Raw genomic sequence first — 12,314 nt, 5'->3', positions numbered from 1 at the left:
ATGTTATAAAAAAATATTTTTATAAAAAGAATCACGTATGTCCTACACGTTAAGCGTGCAGCTGGTTTTTTAGCTGGTTGTTCTCTCCCGTTCCGAAGGATCGATGTACGTACTCAACATCGCCATCTAGCCCTCCGGAGCAGACAAAAAGTAAAAATCTGTTTTTTTAGCCGCTTGTACCGAATACAGAATTGAAAAATATAATAAACCACTTGACATCAGATTGACATTAAATATTTTTTACTAAAGAAAAGCAAATACATGTTAAATGATCTTTCATTTGTAAGTCGCTTTAGATAAAGTGAATAAATACATAACCTGCTTACTGACTAATTTAAATATAAAAACATTACAACATAATGATATTTAATTTTCAGTTCACTCCACATAAGATGGGCTTACATGCAAAAAATAGGCTCATTCAACACAGAGATGTAACAACGGTAAAAATCTGTACATTCTCAATAAAAATAAATGCTTTTAAATACATTTCAATAAATAGGCTGTGACTTTTTATTTTTTTATTTTACTTTCAAAAAACATACAACACAAGACGATATACATATATGCATAACAGACCCTACTACATCAATATACATAAACAAAAGAAAAGGGAAAGATAAAAAAATTAAAACAATATTGTTACACATAGTATACATAGAATGTTTTCCAGTTAATACAAATTAGCACAATCTGTATCATTGCTTTTATTCCCACGCCTGACCGCAAAGTTGTTGTTTTAATTATTTGAGGCAGGGGCGGTCCTAGACCATTGGTGCCCTAGGCGAGCTTGACTGATGGCGCCCCTTCCCCACGAGAAAAGAACTCATGTCCAAAGAATTGCACATTTATTTAAACAATGATAATATAAACAATATAACAATATGTGCAAAAGAATAAACCTGTTCAATAATAAATATATAAAAAATAAACTTAATTTTTAACTTTAACAGTAGTGCAACATCTGAGAACAAAAAGTGCACACTAAAGAATCAAAACAAAAAATTAAACTAACAATAAAAAATTGTGTGCAAAATTAGATACTGTAAAATGTGATTCATATAACCTATTAATCAAAATAGCTTTTGCCGTTTCATTTTCCGTAGCTGTAACCCGTCGACACACAGCCGAGCCGACCGACCGACTGCGCATCAGTGTGTGCGCTAGCATGTTGTGACCCCTAAATGACAGCTAAAGGTCACGTCAGAATTATCATTTCTTTTACTTAAGTTTAATTTATTTTTTATGTCAAAGTATTGTTGTAGATAGAGGGATGGCAAAACTGTTGAAAAAAATAAATATACATTATAATTTTAATTATATATATTTTTTCTCGCCGCATATTTGGCGCCCCTCACTAGATGGCGCCCTAGGCAAGCGCCTATGTCGCCTGTAGGAAGGACCGGTGGCACTGATTTGAGGGATTCAATCAGTATAGTGCTCAAAGAACAGTAGGTGGCGGCATGTGCTTGGAATCGGGGCGCCAACCCGCCAGTTAAAAGAAGAAGAAGACCGCAGAGTCGCTTTATCCTTCACGTGTTTCAGTGTATATAATCTGTGAGAAAAGTCCGATCATGGCTGACTTCAGTTCTAGCTTTGATATGCCGTCAGCCGGTTCATCTGAAAACGCCGATGCCGCGGAGCTTCAGCGTCTTATTGCTGTAGAGCAGCAGAAAGCTCAGTTTCAAGCGCAGGTAATTCACTTTTCAGCCATATTAACATTTAATACCATGCAGTCAGCATTGTGGATCGTGACCGTGTTTGACCCTGTTTGTAGGTTCACAACTTCACGGATGTATGCTGGGATAAGTGTATGGACAAACCAAGTAGCAAGATGGACTCACGGACAGAGGCATGTCTCGTTAGCTGCGTGGAGCGCTTCATCGACACGACCCTCAGTATCACGAACCGCTTTACGCAGATGGTCCAGAAGGGCGCGCATTGATTAAAGCACGGACTGTTCTCAAGGGCACTTTACCCTTGTGTCTTGACCTGTTTGCTACCCTGTTGTACGTCGAAGTGATGGTTTTACTGTTCTTTCTATATGCTCTTTTATATGCGTGATCCTAAATTGTCCCCAAGACCACCAGCCTATATTATATTTATGACGTATGTTATTACACTTGAGAAGAGAGCACAGGGATTTGCAACAGTGCTGATAAAAAATGTACTTGTGTCAATACACCTAGTTTAATTTGCATAGTACACGTCCTTAAATCTATGCAGGATGTGTACCTGACCTTGCATGTGAAATTACTCAGTTTGAGAATATTTAGTGAATAAAAATGAATTACTTTTTCTTTAGCAGTTTACCCGGCTTATGAATGCACTTGTAGGGAATCTAGAGGTCTGTTTTTCTGCACAGATGTCATCATACTGAAATCATGTCATAAATCTGAAATGTGATCAACATCCCTGTGTTGTCTTTATTGGTGAATGACTTCATTGGTGAATGACTTCATTGGTGTTGTTTGCCAAAGACCTTGGCCCTTGATTCACATTACTGTCAATGCAGAGATTTATTTGTGGGTTGTATTGTCCAGATGTAGATGTAAAAAGAAAAATGAGTTTTTATTTGACTGTTTCCCCATGTCTATTCTGTTTAACATTCACATGAGACTACACTTTACTAAGAGTGGTATTTGTCTAGATTGCTTTTTCTTACTAATTATACATGAATGTACAAGTTTATCTTGATTTTATTAACAGTCTGTTAGTCTAATTTTAGAATAGAAAATTACTAATTCTATGTCACACACTTTTCTAAATGCAAAACACTATGACCCGGTTTCACAGACACCGTTTAGCTTAAGCCAGGACTATGTTTTAGTTGAATTAAGATATTATAAAATGGCTTAGAAGAATACATTACTGGTCTGCATCTTGAGACAAAACAATGTCTCTAATATATTTTAAGATATTTCTGGGCAAGTTATATTCAGTTAAGATGGGTCACATATTCATTTTAGTCTGGGACTATAGCCTTAAGCTTGTCTGTGAAACCAGGCCTTTAAGTTTTATTTTAGGTCTATGTAAAAACCCTAAATCTTTTGCTTTACACTCCTAAAAGACATTGTAAGAGAATTCTTTATCGCAGGATTAGTCTTGGGGCAAAAGCGTTCTGCTTCTTGGCTTTGAGGCTATACCCTCATTTGTTGTTCAGTGTGCTGAGTACAAAGTGGTCTTTGATAGAGATGTGTGTGTAAATCTCGCAGGCATGACTGCTTTCAGCCATTCTAATTAAAGTCAGGAAGCAGATAGGTTAGCTTAGCCTCTAACTTGAGCATAATGGAAGCCTACAGGGTCCTCTCAAACATAGTCTTTGATGCTTTGATGACAGTTGCACCATACACTATGTGTGTGCACAATATTACACTAAAAATAGTAATGATAATAAAAGTAATATAAAATACGTAATTGCAGCAACATTACATATTCCTTACATAATACATATATTATGGCTAAATAGAGTGGAAATCTGTAAGGTGGTGTGACATTTTGTAGATTTTGGTGGACACCATTGTGATTCATTATTTTAATTACAGCTCAACCAGAAAGAACAAATGACATGTAAAAATAATAATAATAACAAATAACAACAAATAAATTACACTATAAACTACAGCCGTGGATAAAATTAAGAGACATTCCAAATGTTTATTTAATCAGCATTTCTAGATTTATGATGGCCATTCCAGTCCAGTGTCTGTTCAATTTCAACAAAATCAAACCCCAGGAGTGACATAAAGTCATTGAACAGCAATGTGAAAGAATGACAGCATGACTAGCATTATTATCAAAAAAGTGATAATAATCCAGGTTATCACAAAAAAATGCAACTACTAACAATTTTTTATTTGAAATTTGGGAGAAATATTGGTAGCAGTTCACAGAATGAAACAACGATCATTTTACCTATACACATACTGTATGCTACCTATAAATAGAAAATTTAGAAAAACTGACAATCATCTTGAAATGGTCTCTTAATTTTTCTGTGGCTGTATATACTATATAATTTATTTGAACACTGGTACAATGCTGCCATGTGATCGTGAGATACAAGGATTTCAAAAACTGATGTAATTTCATGAAACACTATTTACTAGGCATAATATAATTTGATGCTGAATTTGAAGGTAAAGTATAGCATTCTTTGTCACTTTACAATTATTGTGGATTTTTATGATTCTAGCACAAACAAATTCAAATATGAAGAAAAAATCTGCAGTTAGTTTTTATCAATATATATATAATTTGTAATCATATAGAGACAAACTGGGGTTTTTGTATGGGGTTCATCGTAGGATTCAAACTGCTAACCGCTAGCCACCAGGCCATGGATTGAGCATTACATTTGTTGTGAGCTCTTTCTATTGTTATTAAAAAATAATGCTTAAATGTCTTTAATCCTAAATTTGAACGTACAACCCCTTTGGTCTGGGACGGACACTACATGAGTTTGTTAGCTTTGATGGCTCAATCTTCAGATGTTTTAGTTATATTTTAATGAAAGATTTGACTGTGTCTCAGGAACACTAGCCTGTGATGTAGGATTCCTTCTCGGCCTTATCAAGGATGCCCACTATGCCTCAGTTCTCTCTTCAAACACTTTCTTCAAAAGAGAACTCTTTGAAAGAAAAATACCAGAGACATTGTGGCAAGATACGCAGAAGAGTGATCAAAGAGCATTTTCACATTTTTCATCCAGCATTTTCTGGGAGTTTTCTGCCTCCGATCATGCTCTCTTTCATGTAGTATCATTGGGATAATGAGCCTGCTGGATTGAAAAACATCCGGATATAGGTTAATATAAGAAACAGTATCTGATACCTCAAAATCCTCCTATCTTTTTTTAAAATTACATGGAGAAGATAAATCTCTATGGCCAACTTTCACAAAGAACCACTGTATGAACTTATACCTGAATGAAGCTTCAAGATCAGCAACTTCTTAATTAAAACTTGTGAATAATAGGATCTAAATCTGGCAGGATCTGTGTCGATGTCCATGCCATCCCTCTTCCTGTGTTAGTCTGAAAGAACCCTAGTGTCTAAAGCTTGACAGAAGCAGCGTACATGTTGAGCTTGACACCTTGGCTACAGTGAGACCTTGGACAGCAAAGAGGCCGCCTGGGAAATTTATCCTGGGTTGGCCGCGTTCCATTCTCTGTCAGAGCACTGCTGTCAGTGACACGTTCATTATTTCCTCTGAAATCTGTGGTACTTATGAGATTAGGAATCCTGTGTCAATGAGTTCAAGTAACATGGCTATCAGTGCATCAGACAGCTTTTGAATTAACACATATGTAAAAAGTTTCTGCTCTCTATAGCACAGAACTCCAGCCGTAGGCTATCAATTTAGATGAACAGTACCTGTATCTGTAAATGTACTGCATTGTTAAATAATAAAATGAAATCATTAAATGACATAATAACATTTATTATTCATTAAATTTATAAATGTAATATATATAATAATGCATTTTGTGAGATATATAAATTAAATATCTAAACTTTGTGTCATAAAATTAAATTTATCTCACAAACACAAACTATATAATAAGAGTAATGAGGAATATTGGTACATTAACATTTTCTCAGGAAGGTTTTATTTTGTGGTAGAAAGGGAGGTAAATTGCAGGTTACGTTATGTATTCATTTTTATTTGAGGTCAAATGGCATTTCCTGCTAAACCACACCAGACAGCTCAAATTATAAATCATTATTTTAACCTTCCCTATCAATTGGGGAACGGAACATTGATTTTATGTATTTATTTTGAAAATTGATTTTATTTTTTTAGTATTTTGTATGCTCAGTAAATATGTAAATATTAATAAAAATGTATAAAAAATAATTAAATAATATAAATATATAAATAAAAATATACAAAATATATTTTAAAATATACATAAATTTTAAACTTTAATACATAAACTTTTTAATATAAACGTTGAGGCTGCAATCCATAAAAAATAAGGACTGCAGCTTTAAACCTTTTAATTTGAAAAAATAATTAAATAATAATGTAATTAAACATGATAAAATGATTTATCACTCAGATTAACACATTTAGTGACTTTAATATTTATAATATATAATGCTGATTTACGCAGTTCAAATACGTCATTTATGCTTTGGTGTTGATGAAGGATTATTTTAACTTTTTTGATTTATTTTAAACAAGTTGCAAAAAAACTGTTCACAGACACTGTGGAAAAATGCAGTCATGTTTATAAAGGTGATAGATTTATGCTGCTGTCATGGTTACACTTCATGTACTTTCTGACAGCAGATGTTTTCCCATGACGTTTTTCTGTTTCAAAAGACCTGAGATACCCTGAGGGCATTCAGCAAGGTAAGATCCTAAACACAGCAGAAAAACCAAAACAAAGACATTGCGGTGTTGTGCATGAGGTTAGAAAAGGGCTTTTGTTTATCCAGGGCACAGATTGCTTCAGTGTTTTTGCTGCAGGTGTCTTTGTCATGGGTGACCTCACCTGAACACATGAAGAGGATGAAGTCAGTATTAAATGCCATTTAGTTGCTGCAGGGCCTCTCCACCTAGCAGGTGAATCCCCAGGTGGACAGGTTTTGTTTGGCTTTGTTATTTGGCTTTGTTATGTGATGTAATGTCTTTTAGCAGGCATTAATAAATGTTTTCAAAGTACTGACTCAGGATTTCCGTTCTCAAAGGAATTGTATTGTAATCCCAGCAATTGACCGCAGAGGAAGGCGTGTAATTCTCCATGTCACCTCAAGGAGGCAGTGTTTCTTCAATAATCAGCGTCTCTACTGCTATATCGTAAGAAATTCTCCTCTGACAGTTGTGTTGACAATATAATCCACTTAAATTATGGATATTTAGACTACAGACACTGTTCAGATGGTACAGCCATATGGACTGTATGAGGAGCGCCATGAATATAATCTTAATTTAATTAATCCCAACTGTGCAAGCTTTTGTTTTGTTATCTTTTCCCATAGTGCTCTGTTTATGGTCCTGTTTTATTTCACTGGATTATTTTCATTCAAACGGCTTTTCATAACAATATGGCATGGATTGATGTCTCCTCCTCGGTGGCTCATATAATGTGTTTTGCCCGTTAAAAACAAGCATTAAAAAATTAATGGCATGGGGTTTTATGATGCAATTATCTTTGCCAACCAAGTACTTGCAGTTTAGAGTTAAACAACATTCCTGTCATTCCTCACAGCAAGTTGGATATAAACGTGCATGACATAGCTTAGATGTTAAGAACACTGAATGATTTTACCATCTTTCCTGCAACCTCTAAATGGTCAGTCTCAGTCTGAAAGGAGAAGATGCTTGAAAACAGCTGTCTAATATATGGCGTCTATTTCAAATCTTTATTTATCACAGAAAGTAAGTAAGGAAGTATGGATACAAAAGTGGTTTATTGAGAACGACAAGAATCAGAGGAGTGATGTCATGCTACAAACTTTCCTAATCTTTTACATCCCACACGTAGTTTATGTTAACTATCACTATGTCATCGCTCTCTTACGTCAAGGATTTGTGCTTCGCGAGTCATAAACAACAATCTTCTTCTATTTCATCGCTCTCCTCTTGTTCTTCCGCGCTCACATAGTTTTTCTCTTGCAATGACTCTGTTTTATCACTTTTATCTAGTTTATTGTTAGAAGCGGAGTGCATGGTACTACTGCAGTTTACGTGGATGTGTGTGAGAGATGATATTTTGGCCAAATGAGGCAGTCTGAACTCACTGTTCTCTTGATACAGTTTAGTCCGGTCTGTCTGCTGAGCCTGGCAGTGTAGGTGAGGGAGGATTGGTGTCCAGATGTGTACTTTTTAAGTAGAACATTGCCCAGCGTGCATAAACGTGTCTGTGTATAAGATCTAGTAGCTACACTTTTCATACCTACAATCTTGTTAAAAATGTTTTTTTCTTCACTTTCCCATTGTCTTTGTGTATGTTTCTCTGGTCTCCTGAAAGAACATCTTGAGATTATTCCTCCCTCTGGTTTAAGCATCTAAACTTTTAGATGGAGATGCACTGAGTCACACACAGATTTGCATGTGTCAGAATAATCAGCATGTGTGGTCAGAAAGGCAACCTGCACTTTGTAAATCATGGTAATTGACTTGATTCTGTCTTTTACGATTTCATCAAACTGTACTTTACCCCTCGTGCACAGCTTCAGAGTGTAACAGTGAGGTTTCCTCCCACAGTTTGGTCTTATATAAAGGTCAGACAGTTGGTGGGTGGACTGAGCCTTGGTTCTGGTGTCTGTGAAAGCGATCACAGTGGCTTTAGGTAACTGGGGAGGAAGTGAACACATGCTAGTGTCATCAATTGCTCCTGATGGCTTTGGTGAGGCATTTCTTTCTCCTTAAACGTTTTCCTTATTTATGATGGGAAGGACCACACTTGGCTGGACACTGTTTCTCTCCTCTATTTTTTGAAGAGCAGATTGATTCACTTCCTGTCGTGATGCTGTTGGGGTTAGCCCAAGACGCTTTAGGCCAGTGATGGTTATCACAGGGCAAGAGCAGAAATTAGGTCTGAGACCATTAGCAAAGACAGAAGACGTCTGATGGATCATTTATTGGTGTAGGTTGAAGTCATTCCCAAACCACAAAACAGTTGTAATTATGACACCGTATTTTTACAACTATATGGTTTAGTTTATTGAATGGCATATTTTTGTTTGGTGGGGCATGTGGAGAGAAATGTCAAAGAGCGGTTGTTTGTTTCCTCAGACTTGTGGAACAATGAGGAATGCTCCACAGCTGTCCCAGAACAGCATTGGGCTGCCATGGTAACAAACACATCCTTGGAAGGAAAAAAAGTTTCCCGGTTTGCGTCAAACTTGCTGGATAAAATATAGTCAAATATCTGCTTTTATTAAAGTGACTCAGCAAGTGCTAGACTACAAAATTTACTGCATATTTTATTTACTATACATTTATTGTAAGTACTTTTAACATAACTTGTTAGTGTTGCAATATTTTAAAATGATACCTTGAATTAGAAAATAAATAGATTTTTGTTTCATATGTGATGTCATCATTACAGTAGTAAGTGTCTAAATGCTTTTTCTGTCAAGTCCAATAACCTTAAATATCTCTGATAGGCATCATGACTTATTCGTAAGGTATATCATTTTAATTACTGTGAAAAAATTAGAGCCCAACACAAAATTTTCTCCTCCTTTTTTTAGTGGTCCTGTCATTAAAAGTCATCATGACACATACAATCATGCGGTTTACTAAAATTGTGCCCAAATATAATCAAACAGCAAACTATGAAAAATAACATTTCTGTAAAGTGACTTCCTATTTAAAATATACTAATTTAAAATATATTTTTATACTTTCTCTCTGTGCTAGTGTCACATGGACAACCAAGTTGTTTTTTCATTCTCAAATCTGCTGACGTTCTGCCCTTCTGGAAAAAATCACTCTTATCGTGTTGTGTTTGAAACATTTTGTCATTCGCGTTAGCTTGAGTTTTCCATCTGTTTTCTAACATGCAATGGAAAACTGCAATGAAAGAAACAGCACATTCTCAGGAAATAACAAGAAACACAAAAATAAACTAATGTCACCAAATGGAATTTTAATCTGTTTGTATACATTTAAATGTATAATTTATGGAGGCCAGAGGTTATTTTAATACTGTGTTTCAGTGAATCTGATCTTCACTGAATCTCTTCCTGGATGAACACAGAATGGACCCTGATGTCATCTTAAACCATGTCTAACAGGTTTTGTGTCTGCACGTGGCCTAAACTTGACACTGAGACACAACTCTTACAAATCTTTTGACTGCTTTGTAAGATTATCTCTTAACGATATTAGGCCATGAAGAAGAGCAGGGCTCTTCGCCATTTCATCTCTGCACCGCTCCTCTTAAACTTCAGTGACATGACAGAGATGAAGTCCTGCCTCCAGAGCCTTTCCACTCACTTCAAATACGTGGACTGTTTCCTAGGCAACGGCACCAAACATCAGATGACAGTATATCCAATTGTATATTACAGTTCAGCGATGTGCCAAGAAACTGTTCTGTAGAGGCAAAAACATTCGTGAACGCAGAATGAAAAATGAGTCAAGGTATCATTATCTCTGTAGGCCAGTTCATTGGAATCTTGGAACTTTAAGGGAAGAAAACTTTATCTGTCACTTAATGTGCCTGATAGTTGTTGCTGTTGTTATTGTAGCTCAAGTAAAGGTGTTAACTCTAAAAGAAAATTAATTCCACTTTTAAAAATCCAGACTTAAGCTTGACGGACAGAGCAGGAAAAATAGCTAGACATTGCTCAGTGTGATCATGGCCTATCTTTCATTACACAATCTGTTGGTTTAACACCCCATTCATTGTGAGGTCGCCCCCGGTTGCACCTGAGTAGTTATATCAACTTCTTGGCTTATTGAAATGCTGAAGCCTGCCTGGTCTTGAAGTTTGATTTGTTGTACATGGCATAGATCTCAATAGCATAGCATTATTCTCCTTGACAGTGTGGGTTTAACAAGCACCCTTTATAGACACACACGCATACGCACACACACAGATTATATGAACAAAAGTGAAGGATTTTACTGTGCAATATTTGAGTGCCTTTTCTACCTGACTTTTTAAAAATATTCTCCACTAGACATTTCAGTGGTCAGTATTACACTTAAGAGTAGCACAAATAAAACATGCTTGAACTTTTGTCAGTTGTGTTCAATGAGCAAACATCATTGCACAAAGCAACTTCCTCCCCACTCTTTGATTCGAGCCGCACGGCAAAAGTGCCAGTTTCAATGCCATGAAAGTCGGGAAAGTTTGACACTAGAGAATGACAGCCAGATTTCAGATTTTTTTAAAGTCATTGTAGTTTGACTGTGTGTAAAAGCAGTAGTGGGGACTTTCTTTATGCAAAGAAAATATATTTTCCAATTAACTGTCAATATACTGGAAATGTTTTATTTAATATATTGCATTATATTATATTTCTAGTATATTCCCATATATTTTTGTTTCGTAAGGGTTGTTTATGAAGAATTCACAAACAATAGACTAAACACAGCAACTAAAATCCATTTAAGCTAAATCAGTTCAGTTGGACGATCTATGGCAACAGTTTTCTATTTACGCATACAGTATGACTTCTGTTTGCTTGAATAAGAAAAGGGGCAAAACTGTGTGTCCAGAAAATGTTTCAATAACATCAAAACAGCAATATAATCTGACAACACTGATAGCATAAATTTCATTTAATTTCTCGAATCATGCGGAAACTGTATTTTTTGACGGCTTCTGTTAATGCAATTAGCTTTCTAGGATAAAAACATGTGATGGTTTCTGGAGTTCCTCTTTTAAGGTTTCCCTCAAAACCATTCCTTGTAGAAGCGGATTTTGTTCCATTCTAGATCATTTGTAGCTTAATAATAGATAATGTGGAAATAACTCATAATGGCACAGCAGCCTCTGCAAAAAACCTTGTACAAAAAAAAACTTGTACAAAAAACCTAGAAGTTAACTTAAAAATGTATTTAAACAAAGCACAATGCACAGCTGCAAATGCTATTTAGACTGTAGTAACAGCCAGATCTTCCTTTTTGTTTATATCTCATGTGTCACGTTATTCATATGACTCATCTACCCCGGTACCTGAGTATAGGTATATACCTATGGACCCATAACAGCAAAAGGTGACAGCATATTGCCGTGGAGATAACAGATGTCTGCGGCAGCCAAACAGCTGGTTGTGCAGTCTAACTGCTTGGAGCAACATAACTCCCAAATGTTTTAGCACTGGACAGATCCCAAGAACAAAATTGTTTGACCACAGTTCATCAGTTTCACTGAAACAGCATGTCTGCAGCTGTCACAGGAGACAACAAGGACTGGTCATTACATACGCTGGTCATATAGGGGATGATTTTAGGGTCAGTGCTGGAGAGTTGGTGACAACTACTGCAACGTCTGCATTGCCCGAGGAAAGAGGGTGTGCACCAGTCCTTCATGTGAAACCAATGAGGAGAGTTGTTATCAACATTTTGAGTGTTGTTCTGGGATCTGAGCTAGGAAACCATTACATGCTCAGCGTTATAGATGAGATCACCAATTTCCAAAGAACTACACCATCCAGTTACAGAAATGAAAGGTGGCCATTGATCATATTAAGGAAAGTAAGTTTCAGGGTGCCAAATACAATGTGCAATGTTCAGGACTGCAACGTTGTTTGTTGATCATAATCATGACCATAAGACATAAACTATTACCATTTTAGCTGCAGGAATTGTTGAACTGAAGATTGGTTAGCAAGCTGGTGACT

At 36.0% G+C, this 12,314-nt stretch overlaps 1 protein-coding gene across 1 annotated transcript; it reads left to right on the top strand.

Annotated features, from left to right (window-relative positions):
- Nucleotides 1-1,460: 1,460 nt before the first annotated feature.
- On the top strand, nt 1,461-2,412 carry timm8b (translocase of inner mitochondrial membrane 8 homolog B (yeast)). Its single transcript, XM_057321416.1, has 2 exons — nt 1,461-1,694; nt 1,778-2,412. Exons 1-2 carry the CDS (start codon nt 1,575-1,577, stop codon nt 1,943-1,945), a joined length of 288 nt encoding a protein of 95 aa, XP_057177399.1. The 5' UTR covers nt 1,461-1,574; the 3' UTR covers nt 1,946-2,412.
- Nucleotides 2,413-12,314: the final 9,902 nt, after the last annotated feature.

Source organism: Triplophysa rosa, linkage group LG2 (genome assembly GCF_024868665.1).
Source record: "Triplophysa rosa linkage group LG2, Trosa_1v2, whole genome shotgun sequence".
Classification (NCBI taxonomy): domain Eukaryota; kingdom Metazoa; phylum Chordata; class Actinopteri; order Cypriniformes; family Nemacheilidae; genus Triplophysa; species Triplophysa rosa.
The sequence above is the reverse complement of the archived record's forward strand: the minus strand, read 5'-3'. Positions and strand labels throughout refer to the sequence as shown.

Bases quoted from the DNA above. Each gene is read 5' to 3' on its own strand.
- timm8b (XM_057321416.1), top strand. From the start codon at position 1,575: ATGGCTGACTTCAGTTCTAGCTTTGATATGCCGTCAGCCGGTTCATCT. The intron at 1,695-1,777 runs GTAATTCACTTT...CCCTGTTTGTAG, and splicing joins AAGCTCAGTTTCAAGCGCAG to GTTCACAACTTCACGGATGT.